Source organism: Pogona vitticeps, chromosome 1 (genome assembly GCF_051106095.1).
Source record: "Pogona vitticeps strain Pit_001003342236 chromosome 1, PviZW2.1, whole genome shotgun sequence".
Taxonomy (NCBI): domain Eukaryota; kingdom Metazoa; phylum Chordata; class Lepidosauria; order Squamata; family Agamidae; genus Pogona; species Pogona vitticeps.
The window spans coordinates 169,075,573-169,101,248 of NC_135783.1; the positions used below are offsets into that span (position 1 = coordinate 169,075,573).

Consider the following 25,676-nt stretch of genomic DNA (forward strand, 5'->3'; position numbering starts at 1 on the left):
GACCAAATGTTTTCTTGTAGGAAAATGTATCTGCCTTTTTTGACTGGAGTGGTGAACTACTTCAAGTGATCCAATGTGTGTTAGAAATGCAGCAAAATATGTGCCAAAGCTTCCTGCAGTCACATAGCCACAGTCCTGGTTCTGGAGATAAAGGGTTGCTGGTAGAGAAGCTGCAACATATAATAGAACAGCAAGTATGGGAATTTTTAAATATTTATCCTGATACAGTCTCCTTTCTTAATTTGGATTAAATTCTAAATATCTAATGAAGAACAAAAAGATTGTATATATGTTGTGTGCACTTGCCACTCTACTTCCATTGTATGAAGATCATTGATCATATATGAACTGGGCAGATCCTGCACCAGAACTTTGAAGTCTTACACTAAGAAAACCAGATTCTTCATTTAGAAGACAGTTTGGTTAATTGTCCTGACTTGCTACTTTTGGGGGGCGGATCAATATCAGTTGCAGGACCTGAACTATGTTCCTTGATGAGGGAAGCAGAATGATGCTTTTCTTGCCATTTATTCGAGAGAGTCTTCCCCATTTAAACTGACTTTTTAATTAAAAAAACCACATTAACCTGATTTTGAGAATCTACAGCTTTTCTTTGAAGGTGTTAAATTTGCCGGATTTCATTTCAGGAACAACAACAAAAAATCATTCTGGAGCATCTTTTATCTTCAGACAGGAAGGTTTTGCTTACTAAAATAAAGGACCTTGAAGCTCAGTTGCGACTTTTGTATCTTCAAAGCCAAGAAAAACTGCAGCAACTCCAAGAAATGCTGATTAATACAGAGAATCATGGTAATAAACAAGAACATCAGCTTCGAAGGCAAGGTAAATATATCATACAAGTTTATGAAGCATTCTTTACTTTTCATCATTTCTGTTTGACTAAAACCAGAAAATCTTCATTATGAAAACAGGAGTACAACCATTCTCAATAAGACCTAATGATAGTTGTTAGGGTAATCAGAAATTCTTTTGTGTTGATGTGCTGAATACTGTACATGCAGTTAATGAAGTCCTTAAACTATATTTGCAGAAAAAAATCCTGCTTTTAAGTGGGTTGGGTTGGGTTTGGCCAAAACAGCTTGAAGTGCCAAAAAATGTGAATAGGCAAAAACAAAATAATAGATCCCATTTTTTGCTGTTGTGGGTTTTTCGGGCTCTTTGTTTATGATCACTTAACAGTAAATATGTTATACCTTCAGACGTGGCAACTATTTTTAATTGTGCTATAAAGTACTTCTTGGCCCATGAACAGCTGTTCCCCTAGGCCTCTATTCATGCTTTTTCCTGGCCCACTCATATCACACAGCAAAATTATGACATCTCTCTTTACCTCTATCAAGAACGGGGGAGAACAAGGCTTTGGTCCCATGCTGAACCATATGCACTTTATGTACAGCAACTGAAAAACAAGTACCATAACTGGAGTGGTTAGTAGAGCACGTCTGTTATACATCATTGCTGTATGTACTTGTATAAATTTTCCCTTACGCAATTATTTCTTATAGTAATAAAAGCATTCCATTCAGGAAGGTTGATATATAGCACTCTAGATGTTGTTGGATTATAATTTTCATTGTATCTGGCAAGTAATAGCGAGTGTGGTTAGGAATGGAAGTTGTAGCCCAGCACCATCTGGAGGGCTACAGTTTAGCCACCACTGCTTTTTAAAGGAACAAGAACAAGAAAAGGTGCACAGAATCTTGTTCATTCAGTTGAACATCTAAACTGAGTTAGGATAAACACACTTTTACAGTAAGTGAAATAAGGGGTTATATCTTTTTATAGCCTGGTTTGCAAATAGCATGAAAAGAGGAATGGATAGTGAGGATAGACATTGACAACTGAGATGAAAATAAAACTCTATTTTCAGCCTTTTAAAAAAAATCACTTAATTGGTCAATAATTATAGGATAAAAATGACTCTGGTTCCTGCTTTTTTACATTGCTCATGCAGTGCTTCTTGCACAAACATAATTTGAGTTTCAGTAATAGAGATCTGTGCTGTTGTATTGGCGCTCCGCGGAGAAGTAGGAGATCTTGCCTTACTGCACCCAGCAGAATCCTGGCCTTAATATTAAGTTTCCACTTATCTGAAGGAACATAATTGTGATTATTGAGAAAGCAAAAAGAGCAATAATGTGCAACAAGTTATTGCATTTTATAACTTATTTATGGTAAATGTTTGCTTGTTTTCAGTTGAATTACTAGAATACAAACTTCAGCAGGAAAAATCCATTGCAAGTGACTTGCAGGCTTCTCTAAAAATTGAGCAAGTGAAGGCCTCTCAAATGCATGATCTACTCAAACAGGAAGGTGCTGCAATATTTAACTTGAAATCAGATCTGTGTGAAAGCAAACAAGCAAATGAACAGCTGCAAAAATCCTTACAAGAACTCCAAAAAGAAATAGTTAAATACAGGTAAGTACATTTGAAAGATTTAGTTGAATAATCACTACATTTTCAAAGATAACATTTTCATGTGAGGCTTTTTCATGGTGTCAGTTTGCATAAAGGCCCTGTACAGTACGAATTTAGTTGAAGTTAGGAATGCCTTTGAATCAAAATTCACCTATTCTGTCATGGATTCAGATTCATTTATAACAGTATTCAGCTTTGCAATAGTTGCCCAGAAAGCATTTCTTGTTTAGTCATTAAGTCGTGTCCGACTCCTCGTGACCCCATGGACCAGAGCACACCAGGCCCTGCTGTCTTCCACTGCCTCCCAGAGTTGTGTCAAATTCATGTTGGTTGCTTCGCAGACACTGTCCAGCCATCTCATCCTCTGTCGTCCCCTTCTCCTCTTGCCTTCACACTTTCTCAACATCAGGGTCTTTTCCAGGGAGTCTTCTCTTCTCATGAGATGGCCAAAATATTGGAGCCTCAGCTTCAGGATCTGTCCTTCCAGTGAGCACTCAGGGTTGATTTCCTTCAGAATGGTTAGGTTCGTTCTCCTTGCAGTCCAGGGGACTCTCAAGAGTCTCCTCCAGCACCACAATTCAAAAGCATCAATTCTTTGGCAGTCAGCCTTCTTTATGGTCCAGCTCTCACTTCCATACATCACTACTGGAAAAACCATAGCTTTGACTATGCGGACCTTTGTCAGCAAGGTGGTATCTCTGCTTTTTAAGATGCTGTCTAGGTCTGTCATCGCTTTCCTCCCGAGAAGCAGGTGTATTTTAATTTGATGGCTGCTGTCACCTCTGCAGTGATCATGGAGCCCAAGAAAGTAAAATCTGTCCTTGCCTCCAGATCTTCCCTCTTCTGTTTACCAGGAGATGATGGGACCAGTGGCCATGATCTTAGTTTTTTTTTATGTTGAGCTTCAGCCCATTTTTGCACTCTCCTCTTTCACCCTCATTAAGAGGTTCTTTAATTCCTCCTCACTTTCTGCCATCAGAGTGGTATCATCTGCATATCGGAGGTTGTTGATATTTCTTCTGGCAATCTAAATTCTGGCTTGGTATTCCTCCACTCCAGCCTTTCACATGATGTATTCTGCATATAAGTTAAATAAGTTGGGTAGACAATATACAGCCTTGTTGAACTCTTTTCCCGATCAGTTTTTCCATATCCAGTTCTAACTGTTGCTTCCTGTCCCACATATAGATTTCTCAGGAGATAGATAAGGTGGTCAGGCACTCCCATTTCTTTAAGAACTTGCCATAGTTTGTTGTGCTCCACACTGTCAATGAAGCAGAAGTAGATCTTTTTCTGGGAGTCTCTGGCTTTCTCCATAGTCCAGCGCATGTTAGCAATTTGGTCTCTATTCCTCTGCCTCTTCGAAATCCAGCTTGTACTTCTGGGAGTTCTCGGTCCACATACTGGTGAAGCCTACCTTGGAGGATTTTGAGCATAACCTTTCTAGAGTGTGAAATGAGTGCAGTTGTATGGTAGTTGGAGCATTCTTTGACACTGCCCTTTGGGATTGGGATGCAGATTGATCTTTTCCAATCCTCTGGCCACTGTTGAGTTTTCAAAACTTGCTGGCATATTGAGTGTAGCACCTTAACAGCATCATCTTTTAAGATTTTAAATAGTTCCACTGGAATGCCATCACCTCCACTGGTCTTGTTGTTAGCCATGCTTTCTAAGGCCCACTTCACTCTCCAGAATGTCTGGCTCAAGATCAGCAACCACACTATCTGGGTTGTCCAGGACATCCAGAACTTTCTGGTATAATTCCTCTGTGTATTCTTGCCACCTCTTCTTGATGTCTTCTGCTTCTGTGAGGTCCCTACCATTTTTGTCCTTTATCATGTATATCTTTGCACAAAGTTTTCCTTTAATATCTCCAGTTTTCTTGAACAGATCTCTGGTTTTTCCCTTTCTATTATTTTCCTCTACATTTTTGCACTGTTCATTTAAGAAGGCCCTCTTGTCTTTCCTTGCTATTCTTTGGAAGTCAGCATTCAATTTTCTGTAACTTTCCCTATCTCCCTGCATTTTGTTTCCACTTCTCTTCTCTGCTATTTGTAAGGCCCCGTTGGACAGCCACTTTGCTTTCTTGCATTTCCTTTCCTTTGAGATGGTTTTTGTTGCTGCCTCCTGTACAGTGTTACGAGCCTCCATCCATAGTTCTTCAGATACTCTGTCCACCAAATCTAGTTCCTTAAATGTGATCTTCACTTCCACTGTGTATTCATAAGGGATTTGGTTTAGATTATATCTGAGTAGACCAGTGGTTTTTCCTACTTCAGTTTTAGCTTGGATTTTGCCATAAGGAGCTGATGATCAGAGCCACAATCAGCTCCAGGTCTTGTTTTTGCTGACTGTCTAGAGCAATGGTGTCCAACCTTGGCCCTCCAGATGTTCTTGGACTTCAATTCCCAGAAATCCTGGCCAGCAGAGGTGGTGGTGAAGGCTTCTGGGAGCTGTAGTCTAAGAACATCTGGAGGGCCAAGGTTGGACACCACTGGTCTAGAGCTTCTCCATCTTTGGCTGCTGAGAACATAATCAATCTGATTTCGGTATTGCCCATCTGGTGATGTCCATGTGTAGAGTCGCCTCTTGTGTTGTTGGAAAAGAGTGATTGTGATGACCAGCTTGTTCTCTTGACAAAACTCTATTAGACTTTGCCCTGCTTTGTTTTGAACTCCAAGGCTAAACTTACTTGTTGTTCCTTTTATCTCCTTGACTCCCTACTTTAGCATTCTAGTCCCCTATAATGAGAAGAACATATTCTTTTTCGTGGCCTCTGTGAATGCACACATATTAGTATTGTCTGCGCCTGCGCTGACTCTCTCGGAAGATTCTAGAGCTAAAAGTAACAATTTTATGGTGTGATCCTCCATGAGGTACATGCTCCTCCTACCCACCATCTTCCCCAGTTCCTTTTTTCCGCTGAGCTGAACGGTTCTCAGGAAAGATTGAGCGCTTCGCTATTTGCCTTCTGGCTATTTTTTCTAGGCTCTTTGAGCTTTTGTTTGCTCCACGTCTTTTTTCTTTGCCTAATCGGCTTCCCGCGGTTTTTATTCCCTTCCCTTTCCCCCTTCCCTTCCCCCACTAGTCCTTTGCTTATGGCCTCACCGTCTCCTTTCAAATGTTGTACTACTTGTGCGAATAAAATCACACTTTCTTTCGGTCATAGCCAGTGCCTTTTTTGCCTGGGCAAGGAACATCCGACCCATTCGTGCCCTGCTTGTAAGAAGTTAACCAAGCTTGCACTTAAACAGAGGCTCCGAAGACTTCGGTCTTACCTTTGGCAAACAGCCATGAACCCTCCTACTACATCTTCAGAGGTGGCTAGATCTCCTGCCCTCTCAGCCGATAGACTTCCAGCGGGCCAGTCTACTTCTGACTCTACGTCTGTGCTACTAGCTAAGGACACTGCTGAGAAAACAAAATCATCTGGTAAGCACAAGTCGCCCTCCTCTCAAAAGTCTCGAGCGCATGATCCAAGCTTGAAGTAAAAACCTAAGCCTGCCCCTAAGAGGCTTAGAAAGGACAGGCTTCCCCGTGTGGATCCCCCTCAGCCTTCTCTGCCTTCCCCCATCCTTGAGGAATCATCTAGAGAAGCCCTTGACTTAGCCTCGGATGGAGATGAAGCCCATGATGTCATGGCCCCCCCCATGATGCCGCTCTATGCCGCACCGATGGCCTCTATAGGACCCACGGTGTCGATGCCGAATTCCTCAATAAGCATCCAGTGCCTAACTCTATCATCGTCGAGTCCAGTCAGGCTTGAACCCATGGCAGGTCCAAACCTACCCTTGCCAATAAAGACGGCAGAAAAGTTGACACAATGGCAAAACGAGTTTACTCTGCAAGCTTTTTTGCTCAGAAGTATTAGCTACCAGGCAACTATGGGCACCTTTCAGCGTCATCTTTGGAACCAAGTCCTTCCTCTGATTGACTCAACCCCTGAACCCATGAGATCTGATCTCATCAACATCCATTCACAAGCCATTTCTCTGGCTAAGTACCAGAGGATTGCGGCGTGACACTCCGCTGAGGCCGCTTCTAAAACTCTAGTTACCTCTATTTCTATTTGACGCCATGCCTGGCTCAAATCTCTGATGACTCCAAGTCAAGAATCGAGGACTTGCCCTTTGATGGCGCCGGCCTGTTCAATTCTACAACTGACGATACCATGGAGGACTTCCATAAGAAGCGCAAGACTGCGCGCTCTTATTCTGCTCAGCCATCTACCTCCTATCAACGGCCCTTCTACCGCTCAGGTCAGTTTCACCCCAAGCAACACCAGAATCAAAGGTTCCAGCCTTACAGACAGTATCACCCCCATCAAACCGACAGGTCCCTACCTGCCCCTCAACCTCTGATGGCATCGTACCTGCCTCAAAGCCTACCTCGTCAATGTCAATCCTTTTGTAAAGGACAGCGAAAGGGTAAGCAATATTGACAACTACCTCTGCCTCTTTTTCCTGACATTTCTCTTTGTCCACTGAACTGTACCAGACTGGCCCCATTTTTCCATCGTTGGCAAGCCATTATGTCAGACAAATGGGTTCTATCCATCATAGCGTCTGGCTACCTCATAGAATTCTCCAATTTGCCTCCCTTGGGGTTCATTGGGTACACCCCCTACTCCTCTGCTCTGCAGGATGAGGTTATTAAACTTCTCCAGAAACATGCCATTTTACCGGTCCCTACTATGGACTCCCTCAACGGTTTCCACTCAAAATACTTTACTGTTCCTAAAAAAGATGGAGGCGTCCGCCCCATCCTTGACCTCACTCACCTCAACCGTTTCATATCTCCCCGTAAATTCCACATGCTTACACTGGACTCTATTATCCCTTTGCTTTCGCAGGGAGATTGGTTCATAATTATCGACCTGCAGGATGCCTATTTCCACGTCTCCATTCATCCGGACCACCAAAAATTCCTCAGGTTTCATTTCAACGGCACTGCCTTCCAATTCTGTGCCCTCCCATTCGGGCTCTCTACCGCCCCCCGGACTTTCACCAAGTGCATGGCACTGGTAGCCGCCTTCCTCCGCCTGCAGGGAATAAACATTTATCCCTACATCGACGACTGGTTGATAGTGGCAACATCGTATCACAACGACATAAAGGCATGAGACACAACCCTCCATACGCTTCAAAGTCTCAGTCTCAAGATCAACCTCGAAAAGTCGTACTTGATCCCGAAACAAATGGCAAAGTTCATAAGCATGGAGGTAGACTCCCTCCGCGCAAGAGCTTTCTTGCCTCCAGACAGGATCAGAAAAATTCAAAAGGCTGTCTGCCTTTTCCAGACACATCACTCCGTTTCGGCGCATCACGCCCAACACCTCCTGGGTCTCATGGCATCGACGACGGCCGTCGTCCAATACGCCAGGCTCAAAATGAGGTCCCTGCAGGCATGGTTTCTTTCCCTATTCAATCCAATCACAGATCCTCCATTTGCTCTACTGCCGGTGACACCAGAACTAGCCTCCCAGCTCGACTGGTGGACTTGCCCAGACAACCTCCTCATCGGCAGACCTTTCTCCCCCCCCCCGAGACCTTCCATTCAGGTCACAACCAACGCCAGCCTCATGGGATGGGGCACCCACTGCCTTCAACACAAGAACTGCCAGTCCACATAAATCATCTATAACTCTTGGCAATCATCAAAGCGTTCCATGCCTTTCTTCCCCTAATCCAAGGACAGGTAGTGCAGTTGGCAACAGACAACACCTCTGCACTCTTTTATGTCAACAAGCAAGGAGGTACCCACTCCCCTTCTCTGCTCTACCTAGCTGTCAACCTCTGGGAGTGGTGCTATTCCCACCATGTTTTCCCTATTGCCGTCCACATTTCCACCGACGACAACACCTTGGCAGACCGGCTCAGTCGGCTACCAATGAGAACACACGAATGGACTCTGAACGATGTCATTTTTCAACAGCTGTGCCGACAATGGGGCACACCTTCAATAGACCTCTTTGCATCCGATGCCAACAAGAAATGTCCCCGATTCTGCTCCAGAGAAGGACGGGACAGCACCTCTCTGGGAGACGCATTCCTGATGGACTGGTCCAAAGTTCTCCTTTACATATTTCCCCCTCTGCCTCTCATCCAGAGGGTAATCGTCCACCAACGCGATCCTAATAGCCCCATACTGGCCCCGCCAGCCATGGTTCACTCACCTGGTCTCGATGTCGTCGGACATGCTCCGCCTTCCTCTCCGCCCAGATCTCCTCTCGCTCGACCACGGCCTCGTTCTTCACCCCGATGTCGCTTCTCTCAGTCTTGCAGTTTGGAGGATACTCGCGACGTGATGCAGGTTCTTCTTCGAACCCGAAAACCTTCCACTACTCTCCTATATGAAAATAAATGGAAGTCCTTTCTAAAATATACTCATGACAATGACTTACCTGTTATACCTGTCTCTTTGAAGACCCTACTCACTTACCTCCTGCATCTCTTCAGTTTCAGCCTTTCCCAGTCCACACTAAAGGTCGACCTGTCAGCCATTATGGCCCATCAACTGGAAGATTTTTCCTCCTCCAAGTTGTTTTCTCACCCAACTGCCAAGAAGTTCCTTAAAGGGCTCAACAACATTCGCCCTCCCCAACAGCGTATCACCCCCCCAGTGGTCACTGCAGCTGGTTCTTAATGCCTTGATGCGGCCTCCATTCGAGCCCATGGCATCCATCGACCTCAAATTCCTGACCCTTAAATCGGCCTTCTTTGTTGCAATCACGTCAGCCAAACAAGATAGTGAGCTCGCCGCTCTCCAAGTCGATCCTCCCTTTATCCAGTTTCACCCCGATAAAGTGACTCTTTACTTTGACATTTCCTTTCTCTCAAAGGTGGTCTCTGACTTCTACCTCAACCAACCCATCATACTACCTTGCTTCTTCAAATCTCCTTCCTCGTCCCTGGAACATATGCTCCATAACCTCGATGTCAGACGTTCCCTAGCCTTCTATGTCGAAAGGACAAAAACTTTCAGAAAGTCCAATAAACTTTTTCTTTGCTTTCAAGGCCCAAACAATGGGGCCCCAACCTCCTCTCAATCCATAGCACGCTGGATTGTACAGACTATCTCCCTTGCTTACAACTTGTCGGGGAAATCCCCTCCAGAACATTTGACAGCTCATTCCACCAGGGCACTGTCCACCTCTGCTGCCTTTCAACGTGGCACCGAGGTTCCTGACATCTGTCGTGCCGCTACGTGGTCCACACCGTCTACGTTTGTCAAACACTACCGGATGGACGTCAGAGCACACCAAGATGCTGCATTTGGCAGAGCTGTCCTGTCATCCTTCTTACCATGACGACCCACCAATCAGTAAGTGCAGCTTGCTAGTCACCCATATGTGTGCATTCACAGAGGCCACAAAAAAGAAAAAGAGGTTACTTACCTGTAACCATAGTTCTTTGAGTGGTCATCTATGAATTCACACAACCCGCCCATCCTTCCCCTCTATCCGTCACGGGTTAATTACAGTGGGGTCTTGACTTGCGAACTTAATCCGTATTGGAAGGCGGTTCTCAAGTCAAAAAGTTCTCAAGTCAAATCTGCATTTCCCATAGGAATGCATTGAAAACCATTTGATCCGTATCTGCTCTTTTCCGTCCATAGAAACTAATTGGAAGCTGCTATTCCGCCTTCGACCACTAGAGGGGGATATTTTGTTTCTTTTTTTCTTAGGTCAAGAAAGGTTCAGGGAAGGCAGGGAAAATACAGTCCAGGCAGTACAAGTACCAGGCAGTCCGAAGACTGCCTCCCAATCCACTCTCTAAACGCTGGGAGGAGTGAGGAAGCAGACAGGCACCTTTTTCACTGGCCAACAGTTAACTGAAAGTTCAAATTTTGCACTTTCCCTGCCTCCCATGTGGTTTTTTTCAGTTCTTAACTCAAATCTAAGTACTTAAGTCAAGTCAATATTTTCCTATGAGAGCGGTTCTTAAGTCAAAATGTTCTTAACTCAAGCCGTTCTTAAGTCAAGACCCCACTGTACGTAATTAATTCTTTCCTTCATACCCGGCAGATAAAATTCAGGAACTGGGGAAGATTGTGAGTGGGAGGAGCATGTACCTCGTGGAGGATCACACTATAAAATTGTTACTTTTAGCTCTAGAATCTTCCGAGAGAGTCAGAGCAGGCGCAGACAATACCCATATGTGTGAATTCACAGAGGACCACTCAAAGAACTATGGTTACAGGTAAGTAACCTCTTTTTTCTTTGTTGTCAGTTCTAGAAGGTGCTGTAAGTCTGAATAGAATTGGTCAATTTCAGCCTCTTCAGCATCGGTGGTTGGTGCATAAACTTAGATTACTGTGATGTTGAAAGGTCTGCCTTGGATTCTTATTGAATTAATTCTATAATTTTTCAGATTGTATCCCAGTACAGCTTTTCCCACTCTTTCATTGACTATGAGGTCTACTCCATTTTTTCTATGGGATTCTTGCCCACAGTAGTAGATATGATAATTGTCTGAATTGAATTCACCCATTCCCGTCCATTTTAGTTCACTGACGCCCAGGATGCCAATGTTTATTCTTGCCATCTCCTGTTTGACCACATCCAGCTTACTAAGGTTCATAAATCTTACATTCCAGGTTCCTATGCAGTATTTGCAGCATTGGGTTTTCCTTACACTTCCAGGGCGCGTCCGCAGCTGAGCATCCTTTTGGCTTTGGCTCAACCATGTCATTAGCTCTGGAGCTACTTGTCCTTGTTCTCCGCTCTTCCTCAGACGCCTTCCAACCTGAGGCGCTCATCTTCCAGCATCATATCTTTTAGCCTTTTTTTTCTGTCCATGGAGTTTTCTTGGCAAAGATACTGGAGTGGCTTGCCAGTTCCTGCTCCAGGTGGATCACGTTTAGTCAGAACTCTCCACTATGACCTGTCCGTCTTGGGTGTCCCTGCTCAGCATAGCCCATAGCTTCTCTGAATTACTCAAGCCCCTTCACCACGACAAGGCAGCAAGCCTTGAAGGGGCTGCCTTTTCCAGAAAGTATATATTACTAAATCTTACTGTGATTTTTACCTTAAAATCTAACCACAAATGTGTGGGTTCACATAAACTGAATTCACAGTGAACATATGCTGAAAAGGTAAACAACATATTTTCCTGATGAGATTTAATACGTGCATAGTGAAAAAACATAAATATCTTTTGATAAATAAATAAAATAAATAAATAAACATTTTCCCTGCAGAAAAAGCAGAATGAATGTCATAAAATAATTCATGGCAGGTCAATTGTGTTTTGAAAGACAACTTCTGAATGTTTTGTAGTTCTGTGCTGGAAAATAAGGAAATGGCTATGATAGCTATACTTCAAGACTTGGAGAATGAAAAATGTAAGGAAAAAGAACTTCAGAATATGTTGGATGAACAGATACATCAGCATAAGAGAAGAGAAGATGAGAAGTCAAAAGCAATAGAGGTAAAATATTTCATGAAAAGTATAGCTCTCACTATTTATATAGTTATTTATTTATTTGTTTGTTTATTTATTTATTTATTTAAAATATTTTTACTCTGCCCATCTCCTTAAAAAGGACCCAAAATGACTTACATAATTAAAGATAGAATACAAACATTAAGAAGCTAAAAACAGTAAGTGTACAAATATTTTAAAAGAATTAAACAAATATTTATTTATTTACTTATTTACTTATTTTTACCCCACCTTTCTGCTTAAAAAGAGATATTAAAGCTAACAACAATGAGTATGCAAATACTGAAAACACATTTAAAAGCAACAGGACACAACAATCTATATTAAAAAACACTCTCAGAGAGCCATTCACTAAGGGAACACCTGCCTGAAAGGAAAGGTCTTTGTCAGCTTGCAGAAGAACAGCAAAGAAGGGGCCAGCCTAGCTTCCCGTGGGAGGGAGTTCCCAGGTCTGGGAGCATCTCCTGCATCCCCACCAAAGGCACCTGTGAAGGTGGTGGAACCAAGGTTATGGCCTTCCCTTAACACCCAGGCAGACTCATATAGGAAGAATTAATCCTTGAAATAGCTTGGACCTGAGCCATTTAGAGCTTTATAGGTTAAAACCAGCACTTTGAATTGTGCCCGTAAAGGGATTGTCGCCTGTGGAACTGCTATAACAGGAGGGTTATGTGACACACCCCCTATAATCAACTGGAGCATTTGGACCTGCTAAAGTTCTTAGTGGCCTCTGTGAATTGCATTCTGGGTGATCTGTGCATGCGCAGAGCCTCATTAAAACCTTCTAGAGCTTCTGCAGTTAGAAAAAGAAACATTAGTATAGCTCTCCATTTTCTCTTCAATCACCACATTGAGAGCCTCATTCGTTCTTCTCTCCGAGCTTCTGTGAGTAATTTCTGTTGGAGAGAAACAAGAAAGGACTTTTATTCCCCCCTTTTACTGTTTTTACTTCACCTATCATCCTTTTTCCCCTTACTCTTTTCAACACTGGCTTCAGCCTTTGGATCAGGGTTGTTCCCCCTCCCCATTCCTTCAGGCCCATTTAAACATTGCACAAATTGCAATAATAAAATCCCCCTCTCCAACTGCCACACCAAGTGCCTATTCTGTCTAAGAGAGGCCCGCCAAACATCATCTTGTCCCAACAGCAAAAAATTCAGATATGGGGTTCTCCATAGTTGTCTTTCTAGACTTAAGCTTCGGCTTTGAGAAGAATCTTTCCAGCCAGGAAAACCAATCAGTTTTCCTGGCGCCATCACGCATCCACTCTGTAGACTGGTGTTCCAGGCTAAAGCCATGGACAAGGCCGTCTTGGAGACAGTAAAGCAGTGGCCATCAGCCAGCCCTTCCCATGCTGACGAACAAGAAACTACATTGACATCAGCCCCAGCCCCTGGTTCACGACCTCCCAAGATCTTGACTTCAGCATTGATAGGCTTAAGCCCAAAGCTGTCAGCAACCAACCAACTAACCAATCCTCTGCTACAAATTCTCACCCGCCTAAGAAAGCTAAATCTTTGAAGGCAAAATCCTCCAAGGCCATATTGACACCAACTCCACAACCACCTGAGTCAGAAGACCTAGTTTGAGTTGGATCGTTTTCAGATAACAATGCCCCTCCAGCCCATCAACCGTTTCCTCACCCCTCCCAGTCCCCCAATTGGGAGCACCATACGGACCACCTGGCTGCCTTGCCACACAGCCCTCCTCTATTTTCTTGATTCCCTAGTTTTCCATAAATAAATGAACACATGCAAATTAAGCTGGGTTGCTAACAAAATAGTTTTTGCAACAGGCAATGTCATTTTTGGGTTTGTGATCTCCATGCCAGATGATAGGGAGGGTCCAGTTCGATTGACATAGGAAGACTGCCTAAGCTTCTCAAGTCCTGTCATGCCTGGCATCTGTGTAGAAGGGACCTTGCTAAGATCCTGTGCTCTTGGATGTTTTGTTGTTCTTAATTGTGGTTTCTGTGAAACAAAAAAGGGTGTCTTGCACCTGTGCAGTGGCATGCTTGTAATTTTCTAGAGTGGAGTACTGTTCATGAGAAACTTTTGTGCTGTTTTCCCCACAAAAGCTGTTGGTGTAAGTTAGCAGAGTTTTGTTTCAGTCCAGTTGAATGACACAGACAAAGGCAGCTTCTTCCTTCACCAAATGTATGTACAATATATACAGAAGTTCAGCAGTACAAACCGGCAGCATGACATTCACAGAAGAGATCCGTACATCTTCTCCACAGGTCCACACAGTCATACACATGCACACTTACATACAGCCAATCATTGTGGACATTGCATCATCCCAGACTGCATGATTCAGCATTTTGCACACCTGGCAAGTATGGCTTCTGATTACCATAGGACTTGTTCTGCCTCAGTGTGAAATTATCCTTGACACCTGAGCAATTATACTTTACACCTGAGCAGAACGTATTTCCAATTCTTCAGTTAGTTCTCTGTGTCTTTGCACATTCAGTGGTTTTGTTAGAATGTCAGCTACATTCTTTTCTGTTTCACAATACTGCAGTTGAATTAGTTTTTCTTTTACTGCCTCTCTAACATTGTGATATTTAATATCAATGTGTTTGCTTCTACTTCTCATTTTTTCTGTGGTTTCCATCTGTATACATGTTGTGTTGTCCTCAAACACTGTCATGGCCTGATCCACTTTAATTTTTAGATCTATAAGCAACTGCTTATACTACACTAGCTCTGAACAAATTTCTGAAAGAGCAGCAAATTTTGCCTCAGTAGTGGATGTGGCAGTATATGTTGCATCATCCAGGCACCACCTCTCCAGAGTCACTGTGAATCAGCATTTTACACACCTGGATATCATGGCAGCTCATTTATGCTTCTGTTCTGTTCTGTTCAGGCCTGTAAATTTTTAATACTCTGACATATGTGGTCTCTGTAAACACTCCCTGGTCATCCATGGATTGTAACTCTTCTTTCATGGCTTGTTGCCATTTCGTTTCCTCTGCCTCAGGCAGAAGCAACACCTCTTCATAATTCTTAGGTTCATGGAACACATGCCAAACACTTATTTCCCCCACACCAAACCTTGATGGAGGTACTCCTTTGTTAGATCTTTCTGACCTTCTGGGAACCTCTGGTTCTTCTTTAACAGGCTGACTCTCTGCCTCAATACATTCCCCATCATCATCCTCTGAGCTGCTGGGACTGGAGCTTCCTTCAGCGTCTTGCTTTGGAACCTCTATTTTCTGAGATTTTTTTTCACCATTGTTTATGGGTATGAACACTTCTGAGTTTGCATGAACCTTGTCCCAATTTTCATGTTCACAGAAATTGGCTGATCTGGAAATAACCACATTTCTATTTCCATCTAAGAATCTATGTGCTTTGGATCCTTTTTCATACCCCAGAAACCTCCCTTTTCTCCTTGTTTCCTTTGGAATGTGTACCCAGGCACTGCATCCAAACACTCTCATATGTTGCACGGAAGGTTCTTTGCCATGTAACATGAAATATGGGGTCTGTTCTATGGCTGAAGACCAAAGTTTATTAACTATATAGTTTGCTGTCTGAAATGCCTTTCCCCAGTACAAATTACTCATGTTAGCATCCACTAACAGGGCATCTTTCATGGTTTGCAGGATTCCATTTCTGCATTCTGTGATGCCATTTTGAAATGGAGAATAGGGTTTTTCTGTGATTTTCTTTTTCTTTGTCAGCCACATCTGGAACTTTTCAGACATGAATTCAGACCCTCTATCTGTCTGCAACTGGCCCACCTTTTGGCCATAATGTCTTTCCACAAAGTTCACTCATCCCCTGAAATAGATAAACACTTCTGTCTTATTTTTCATGAGAAAGCAAAACAAAAAACGTGTATGGTCATCCACCAAGACTAAAACATATTTAGCTCCTCCCATAGATGGTGCTAGAGGCCATGGACCAACTGGAAAGGACTCTGGGTTTGCCTGTTACTTTCCTTGCTTATTCTTTGGACCTTTGATTTTGCAACTTTGCATACATTGCAATGCAGAAAATTCTTACAGGGTTTCATTTTCAAACCTTTTGCCATCCCTTGCATCATCTCCACCATCTTGAAATTACCATGACCCAGTCTCCTGTGCATCAAATGAGGTCATGTGGTGGTGTGTTTTTGACTATGGCATGTGTTACATTGTTTTGTGTTCTTCCCTTCAGTACATATAAATTATTTTCAAGTTTTGCTGTGGCACACCCTGTTCCCTTTCTTAATTACACATGTACTATCAGCAAATGTAACTGTAAACCCCTCTTTGTCCAAACATGAGATACTTATGATATTACAGTCTAAAATGGGCACATGCAATACACCATGTAGTTTTCCTTTGCAAACCTGGAACGTAAATTGTTTCTTCTCCCATTACTGAAGATTTCTCTCCATTCGCCAGGCTAACATAGCTGTGTTATGAAGCACCTAGGGAAGAAAACAGCTCTGACTTATGAGTTAAATGACAAACAGCTCCACTGTCAAGAATCCGGATGTTGACCTTGAAGTCCTTATCAGAAGCCTGTTCAAGATAAATCCTCCCTTGCTTCTTGCCTCTACTTCTCTGGCTAGTTTCTTTTTCTCTGCAGTTCCTTTGCAAATGTTTTTTCAGAACTACATTTCAAGCAGCGTCTTACAGCAAGAGCCTTTCCCATCTGTTCTCCTTGCTCCTGGAAGCAGCTCTCCTCTGCTGTGGGGCGTCATCTCTCATTCTGACTTGGGACCTCTCATTCCTTTTTTCCTCTTCCTACAACAATTTGCCTGTCAGATACTCCAGGGTTAAGTCCCTCTCTGGCATGGATTCAAGGCTTGTTATTAGCACATCGTAGTCTTCTGGAAGACTGCTCAGGATCATATACATTTTGTGATTCTCTGTGAAGTGTATGCCCCTCTGCTCAAGCTCCACAAACAGATTTCTCATCTGCTGTAAGTGTTCTGACATGCTTCCATCATGGTCAAGCCTTGCTCTGTATAATTTCCATGTCAGAGCAACCTTGCTGCCAGCAGAGTCGTGAACATAGACACAGTGCCGAGCTTGCCAGCATTGGCTAGCTGAGGTCAGTCCACGCACATGTATTAATTGGCTGTCCACTAAGCACAGAACTATTGTTGCTAAAGCCTTCTCATTTTCCTTTGTGTTCCTCATTCAGGACAGCGGGGGGATTGGAATCTCCCACAAATCCTCCCTTCTCAGTAGCATTTTGGCTTTAACTAACCAAGTCAGATATTTCTGTTCATTTAGCTTTGTGAGAGGGAACGCTCCCATTCCTGCTGCCCCAACTGACTGCATTTTGCTGCCTTTTTATCTCTGCCCTCCGTCCTTTACCCCTCCTGAGTTCTGAATGGCTAGATGCTCACCTTTCTGGATTTTCTGGACTGGTTCCTCTGGCCTCTATGGTACCCTCTGGCACTCACCAGCTTCTCTGGTGCAAGACAGACATCTCTGGGCACATAACCCCTTGTTGGTGTAAGTTAGCAGAGTTTTGTTTCAGTCCAGGCAGTCCAGTTGAATGACACAGACAAAGACAGCTTCTTCCTTCACCAAATGTATTTACAATATATACAGAAGTTCAGCAGTTCAAACCGGCTGCATGACAGCATGACATTCATGGAAGAGATCCATACATCTTCTCCACAGGTCCACACAGTCATACACATGCACATTTACATACAGCCAATCATTGTGGACATTGCATCATCCCAGACTGCATGATTCAGCATTTTGCACACCTTTCAAGTATGGCTGCTGATTATCATAGGCCTTGTTCTACCTCAGTGTCAAATTATCCTTGACAAAAGCTAGAAATGAATTTTTCCTGTCAGATAAATCCTTTTATAGAGAAGGACAAGTCCCAGCATATTGACCTTTCTGTTACCCTGGGCCAGTTTTAGCTGCTGCAGGCTAGAGGAAGCTTTGAGAACTATCACTTTATGTGGGTTAGATAGATACTGTCAGGAGTTCCAGGGAAGCTGCAAACTGTTTTGATGACTTGGCCAGGACAGGGATGACTTAATTCATGCTCATCAGAAACGCTTATCTCTCCACCTCTAATGACCTCCCCTGGCTTGTTCAGGTGGCATACCTGGAGACAGCAAGCTCAGTAACTCACTTCCCTCAGAGCCAAACACCAGCTCTGCAGGGCAGAATACTTAACCACTGAACTATGTAGCTGAACAAGAAGTCAGAACTGGTTGGGACCAACTGTCTTCATGCACATTCCCAAGAAAGACACCGCATGTGGAGATTTTATTTTATTAGAAGGATTTAAAAAATGCCATATTAAAAGGGAAAATACTTTTAGAAAAAAATAAGCTAGATTAGATAATAAACAAAACAAACAGTTTGAGGGAAAACATTACAGAAAAAATAACAAAGCTCTCAACAGCGACTTTCAGTAGTGGTAGACAGATTCCTGAGCTAACAGAGTGCCATTATCTATAACATGATGGGATGATATTCAAAAACGTGAAGCCCATTTTAGCCTTGCACTGGTCTATTATTATTGTTGACTTTCTCCTCCTTTCTCTTGCCTGCTGGACTTGTTAGTGATAAGACACATATCTCCTGGTGGCTAAGGCTTCTTTACTTATAAACAAAATGCTGCCTTTGAGATCTATACAGAAACTCCAGATCGGGGGTCTCAAACATGCGGCCCGGGGGCCATTTGCGGCCCGCCAGATGATAGTTTGCGGCCCCTGCCTTGCCTGCCCTCCTGAAGGGCCCACATGTCCTCTGCTGTCAAGAGTAAAAAAAAGCCTCACCTCGCTCGCCTGCTCTCCCCCAAGACAGCGCCTCTTGCACCCTCCATCCGGAACTGCAGCCTGCCAGCTGGCAGACAGGCGGGCTGACCGGCAGGCTGCAGTTCCGGATGGAGGGTGCAAGAGGCGCTGTCTTGGGGGAGAGCAGGCGAGCGAGGCACGCTGCCGGCCCTTTTCCCCGAGTGCCCAAGCCACCGCTGAGCGATGCCTGAGAGCAGAGCTCGCTCCCAGCCCGTCCTCAAAGAGCGCCTCCAACAGTGCTGCCAACAGCAGCTGCCGTCGCTGCCACCTCTTCTAGGATAGCGGCTCTCTGGCTCTCTCTCTTGGCACCCCCAGCACCAGCCCGGCCAGCAGCCACCTCAGCACCCAGTGGTGCTTCCTCCTCCTCCTCCTCTTCATCCTGCTTCAGCCACCTTGGCTCTGGAGACTGCCTGGGCTCGCCTCGCAAAATTTGCTCCTCTGTTGTGGTGGGGGTAGTTGCTGCTGCTGAATGTGCCTTTTTTTGAGGGGGCCCTCAGAGGAAGGTTGCCAGATCTCCGTGTGTGTGTGTGTGTTTGTGTGTGCGTGCGCGCACCGGTGCCCCCCCGCCCCGTTCTGTTTAATTTCATGGGTACCGATGGGGGCTTTTCTCCTTTGGCAAGGCGATTCTGTGAGGGTTTAAAAAAAATTATGTTGTGCCCTCCTCCCCGTCCCGGGCTAGGCGGTCGCCAGTGCTCCCTCCCTTCTCTGCTTCTTCGTCCTGCTGCTGCTGGTGGTGGTAGTGAAGAAGGAACCGGAGGGGGTCATGGCCGGCCACAAGGGCTCACACGCTCCTCCTCTTCCTCAGAGCCCCAGCCAGCCTAAGGAAATTCCTGGGCAGCTTCCTCGGGCTCTTGCTCTGCTTGGCGGAAAATCTGATGTGGCCCAGCCTCACCCAGACTGTGCCTCTAGCGGCCCCTGGGTAAATTGAGTTTGAGACCCCTGCTCCAGATGGTGCAGAATGCGGCGGCCAGACTTCTCAGTGGGGTAAGGAAATACCAGCATATTACTCCCACTCTGGCCGCCTTGCATTGGCTGCCTGTTCGGTTCCGCATAGATTTCAAAGTCTTAATGCTTACGTATAAAGCCCTAAACCAGGGGTGTCCAACCTTTCACCTTCCCTGGGCCACATTAGAAGATGAAAATTTGGTTTGGGCCGCACATAAAATAAAATAAAAGTAACGATACCTGATCATCCAAAAAAAAAAAAACACCATAGAAAACATATTTAACATATTAAATTTATTTGGAAATGAAGTTAGTGAGATGTTTGACATTGTTTCTCAGCCACCAATGCATCCATATTTGGTTTGACAAATAGAGCTGGGGAAATTCAAAAGCCCTCTCCACCAGGCTCCTGTCTCCTGCTCCCCTTTCTCTCCCTGCTGCTTTCTTCCCAGCCTGGCTGGAAAGCTAGCAGCACAGAGGGATGGGGCTGCAAGAGACAGAGGCCTGGCTTCCCAAGTTGAAACTCCAAAGTTTCTTCTTACACTCAGCCTTTTGCCAGCCTTTCTCCCCACTCGGCTGGAAAACCCAAAACCTGACGAACCGCCGGGCTGACTTCCTCTCTCACTCTGGGCAGCAACGGGATTGAGCGGCTTGGCTACCCACTTTCCCCCCAGGCGCTGAGTTGGCTGAGCTGCGGGGCGGATTTGGTGCCCGACACACACACACTCCACGGGTGGGCGGGCAGCTCCTCCCTCTCCGCCTTCCCCTCGCTGCGTATTTCCAGCTCAGGCTGACTGGCTCCAGGAGTTGCTGCTCTGCCTGCTCTGCCCGCCTCCTCTTTTTTGCATTCTAGCACAGCATTGTGGGAGGTGCAGGGCCTTCACTGGGCCGCATTAGGAGCTGACCTGGGCCGCGTGTTGGACAAGCCTGCCCTAAACGATTTAGGGCCTCGTTACCTAACGGAATGCCTTATCCCACCTAGATCTACCCGTATCACCCGATCTAGCCAGGAGGTGAGGCTGAGGATCCTAACGCAGAGGGAGGCCCAGAAAGAAAAAACAAGAAACCGGGCCTTCTCGGCAGTGGCTCCTCGTCTTTGGAATAGCCTCCCTCCTGAGATGCGCATGGCCCCTTCGCTGGGTATCTTTAAGTGCCAATTGAAAACCTGGCTGTTTAAGCAAGCCTTCCTTCCACCCACCATTTGAATTATTTTTGTCTTGTGCTTTTCTCCCATCTTGGATCATTGTTTATTTAGTAATATATTGTTATAATTTTAATTTGTTAAATTGTTATATGATACGTTGTTAGCCGCTCAGAGTAGATGGGTGGGCTATAAATTGTCTGAGTACATGACTAGATGGGCGGGCTATAAATGTAATAAATAAATAAATGTCAGATATGCTTTGATTGTATTCCTGCATTGAGCAGGGAGTTGGAGTTGATGGCCTTGTAGGCCCCTTCCAACTTCACTTTTCTATGATTCTATGATTTAGCTGAACTCTGCAGTTTCTACATCCTGCTTTCTTGCCTTCTCCCACTGAAAGCTGTCATGGCTGTTTTTCACTTAGCTTAGCTGTCATTTGCAAGAAGGGAGCTGTAAGTGGTAGCAAGGTGAGGATAACCTCAATTTTCCTTACTACAGGTATGCTGCAGTGAATCCAGTGTTTCAGAATGTTAGAATTAGGAACCTGTAGTCTTTAGGATCAAAATCTGCTCCTATATTTTATTGCTAATGTATTTGCAGGAATTAATGTTACACTCAAGTGTAAGTTTTCTTTCTCTTATATAGGAGTTGCAAGCTGCCTTGGAACTACAATGCATTCAGAACAACCAATTTTCTGTGGCTTTAGAACATGAACAGTCAGCAAACAGTAATCTCCGCAAAGAACTTCAAATTGAGCATTCTCGCTGTGAGGCTCTGTTGTCCCAAGAACAAAATAAACTTTTGGAATTGCAGAAGAATATAGAGCTTGAGAAGAAACGTAATTTAGAACTTTTAAGTGCTTTGAATCATGAACGTGTTTTAACAGAACAACTGAGCATGAGGATAAATGAATGTTCATCTTGTAAGCATAAAGATTCATTACAGGAATTGCAAGTCCAGTTGTATAGAGAAAGGTCTCATGCTAGGGAACTTTTGGCTACAATTGAGAAGACACAGAAACAGGTACTTGGTTCTAAAAAAATGGGTGAAATACAAATGTACAGTGAAGAGCCTCAAAAAAATCAAGAGCTGCATGTTACAATGGGTCTGCAAAATAAAGAACAGGAAATTCAACATGCTTTGGAAATGCAGAGGAAGAAAGAGGCACAAATGAAAAAGGAATGCGGACAATTGCAATTGGACCTCAGATTACTGAGACATCAGGAGAACAGGACAGAACAAACAGTAAGAGATGGAAGGCATAAGCAACATACATTTAGTAAATTAAATGAAATGCAAGATGCTCAAGAAAGTCAGGTAGGAACATGATTTTCTAACATCTTTTTTGTTGCTGCAGATATGGCATAATAAATTTCACAGGATCTCTGGTTAATTTGTGCAATCAAGGATTTGTTTCCACCTTACAACACAACAAACTTATTTACCCCCAAAAACACTTTTGTATCAAAATTTGAATACCTAATTTGGATTTCCTAGCCTGTTTCATCCTGGACATTGCATTCTACTGATCATTGTATTCAAGAGATAAATTTTCTCTTGATGTCACTAGGCTGGATAAAGGCTAAGTCAGAGTTCTTCTGTCTTTATCAGGATCCTATTTTTTGTTGTTTTCAGTCTTTTATTTCATATCTTGAATGTGTATAAGGGAGCAGAGATCGGAATGAATTGAGGAATTATTTTCTCAAGATTGTTGGTTAGTAAACATATAAAAGTATGTTTGGAACACTTTTTTATCTGCTGGATTTTGCCAGCCACAAATTTCATAGTGTTGGAAAGCTGAGAAGTTGTTCCAGCATCTTGGGACCTTTTTTCCCCCTGCGTGTATTAGTGTAAGATATATTATATTTTGTTGTATTTTGCATTTTAATAGTGTGACTTTGAAATCCAACAGTGGAAATGCAACACTGGAAGAATCAAGGCACTGCAACAGATGGTCAGAGACTTGAAGGAGCAGAGAAAATACTTCAGTGATCATAGAAACCAACATAAACCTCCTTCTTCAAATAAGTATGCCAACATATGCTCTGCAACAGACACTATAGAGCTGCATGAAGAACAAAAGAAATTACAGAATATCAGAGAGCAATTGATTTCTGTAGCTGCTTATCTTTCTGAGTTTGTATATAAAACTGTAGACAAGTAAGTATAATGCAAATATATTCTTAATAAAAACTATTCTTATTCCTAATACTGGAAATGTTTAAGAAAAAAGGCGAGGCACACTTGAGTCATATTTTTTTCTGACTCATTAGTTTTATTTTATCAACTCATGTACTTGAGCATTGCCTTCTATACAAAGCAGAAATATCAGTTAAATTTGATTAAAATGTGTTAAATATAACCAGAATTCTAATATTATAGCACAATTCAGCTGTAATGCTTACATAGGAAGCTATCTTTTGTCGAGTCTGACAGGTAGTCTACCTAGCTCAGAATTGTGTTATTCTGATTGGCATGTAATATCTAAGTTTTCAGACTGTATTCTTTGCTGGCCTTGCCTGGAGAAGCAGAAGATTAAAACTGGAAACTTCTGTGTGCACTGCTGAGATACTCCCTTCTCCTGTCAAGTGTTAAACAAGGAGACTTCAAGCTTCCATTTCTACTTTGAAATATTTCCCTATTTCAGCTGAATACAGGAAACTGTGTTCCCTGCTTATTTAAGCCTTAGTTGATTAGAAAAGCAGCAGAGAAACCATAGTTTGATCTTGTTTCATTGTTATGCTTTGTTAAGTAGCTAACTTTTATTTTTAATTAGAACAGTGGGGGGGGGGGGTGGAGATCCGTGTCCACGTCCCAATTCAAGGAAGCCCACGAACAGGCACCAGGGATCCCTGTGCTAGATCATAATAATAGTTTCTGGTTTTTTAATGATGATATCCAGTGTGGTATAGTGACATGAGTGACGAATTAGAACTTAGGAGGCCTGGATTTGAATCCCTACTCAACCATGGAAACTCATGGGGGAGGCGTTTTGGAACTGGTAACACCACTCCTGAAATATCTAACTTGCCTTGATAGCCCTATTAGGGTTGCTGTAACTCGGTTCTGACTTGAAGCCATGTAACAAAACTTATAACTATATTTTGGCACTCTGTTATAGTGTTAAGGAGTTTGTAAATTAGGGAGTGGCTCTAAATACCTAGCATTCGCAAAGCAAACCTGTGAATAGGGATATTCCATTTGAATTTTTTGGACTCAAGCTCCAAGAAATACTTGGAGAGAATGCTGAGAGTTCTAAAATTCAGATGCATTCGTACATATCCACACCTATAGACACCTAAAGTCACTTACATTTCACTCATCTGAAGCTTGGCTTACCTCACAAGCTCCATTGCCTACTTCCTTTTGGGACTTTTCCCAAAAAAAGGAAGTTGCCAGGGTGCTTCTGGCATTATAGTTCTATAGAAGGCACCTTTTATAAGAGTAGGGTAAGGGTAGAGAGACTACAACTCCCAGAAAGCACAGCAGTGGCTTCCTTTTTGGGAAATTCCCAGTAGGTAGTAAACTATGGAGCCTGTGACTATGCTTGCATAGGAAAGTTTTGGAGATTCTGCAGAATAAAATTGTCTTTTGTCTACTTCTTATTTTTGTAGCCATGTTTATGAATTGCTTAGATGAATATATAATCTGTATCTTCAATATAAAATTGATATCTTCAGTTTTCTGATAGAAACTGTAAAAATATTAGTACAAAATAATGTTTTGAAATTTGGCTGGGATATATTAAATTTTCATTACTGGTTAATCAGTGTTTTTATAAAACTATAAAATTATTTTTGTTGCTCTATTTATGCTAAGTGGCTGAGCTTTCAGAGGTCTGTCTCCTGGGATGATGATCTCTATTAGATTGTTTCTTTCCTGCCCTGTCTTTAACAGAACTATTAACTGGCCTGCATCAAGTGATGAAACAATTGCCACTTTGCTGAATATTCTTGAACTTGAAGCAGAACTATCAACATCTTTCAAACCTGTGGTAAGAAGGTGCATCTAATTTCAAATAACATTAGTCATACTTCAGTTAATGGTTAGATATAACTACAGTGTGCAGTGGGATAAGGAAAGTGCATCCAGAATATCTGTCCTAAATACTGTAATATCCTCTTCAATGTACTTAGATTCAGCCTTCCCTGTCTAGAGACAACCCACATGAAGGCTCCCTCTCTTGCCATCAGTGGAGAAGCTTAAATGCAGTGTGGTGGTGAAGAGAGAGACTTTTTACATCTTTTATTTCAAATCAACAAATAAAATCTCTCATCTGCTGAGGGCCTTTCAAGGTGCAATTCCCGTTTTTGCCCAAAACATTTTTTTTGTGGAGGCCCACAAAAGCCCTTGCCTGTGGGGTTCATGTGGCCCAGGCACTGCAGAGCTGTCTGTCCTACCTATACAAATGTATTGTGTAGTCACTGAAATTTGCATTCAAGCAACATCTACAAGAGTAAATAATCCCTCCCCTCTTTGTTTAAAAAAGCCTGATCATGGTGCAAAGAAGGCATTTTCAGGAGACGGGACAACAATCTGGACCGATAAGGGTCAACATGCCAGTAGTATGATGGCTCTCTTATACAGTGGTGCCTCACACAACGATGTTAATTGGTTCCAAAAAAATCAACGTTGTGTGAAACATCGTTCTGTGAAACACCATTTCACATAGGAATGCATTGAAAACCGGTTAATCCGTTCCAATTGGAACGGATTGCCATCGTTCAGTGAAAATCCCCATAGGAAACATCGTTGAGTGAAACAATGTTTCCTATATTGGAATGTATTGAAGCCGACTCAATACATTTCAATGCCTTTGCGAAGTCCTTTTTCGCTCCTGTAAAGGTGTCTTACAATGTTTGGACGCTGTTTTAAATGATTGCAATGGTTAGTCCACCTCCTGAAACCTATGCAAACTGAT

General features: G+C 43.3%; 1 protein-coding gene across 10 annotated transcripts in view; it reads left to right on the forward strand.

Moving 5' to 3' along the window:
• The window catches only part of PCNT (pericentrin), a 315,970-nt gene that overhangs the window by 241,668 nt on the left and 48,626 nt on the right, over positions 1-25,676 (forward strand). For 7 of the 10 annotated variants that reach the window (XR_013537759.1, XM_078378579.1, XM_072976792.2 and 4 more), the window contains 7 exons: positions 21-194; positions 648-843; positions 2,218-2,440; positions 11,721-11,871; positions 21,401-22,072; positions 22,668-22,915; positions 24,653-24,749. Coding sequence is in view for 9 of the 10 variants with exons in the window: in XM_078378579.1 (XP_078234705.1) it covers positions 21-194; positions 648-843; positions 2,218-2,440; positions 11,721-11,871; positions 21,401-22,072; positions 22,668-22,915; positions 24,653-24,749 (1,761 nt within the window). In the remaining variant the exon portion in view is untranslated. The remainder of the gene's footprint in view (positions 1-20; positions 195-647; positions 844-2,217; positions 2,441-11,720; positions 11,872-21,400; positions 22,073-22,667; positions 22,916-24,652; positions 24,750-25,676) is intronic. The other 3 variants (XM_078378615.1, XM_072976803.2, XM_078378612.1) reach the window with 2 other exon arrangements.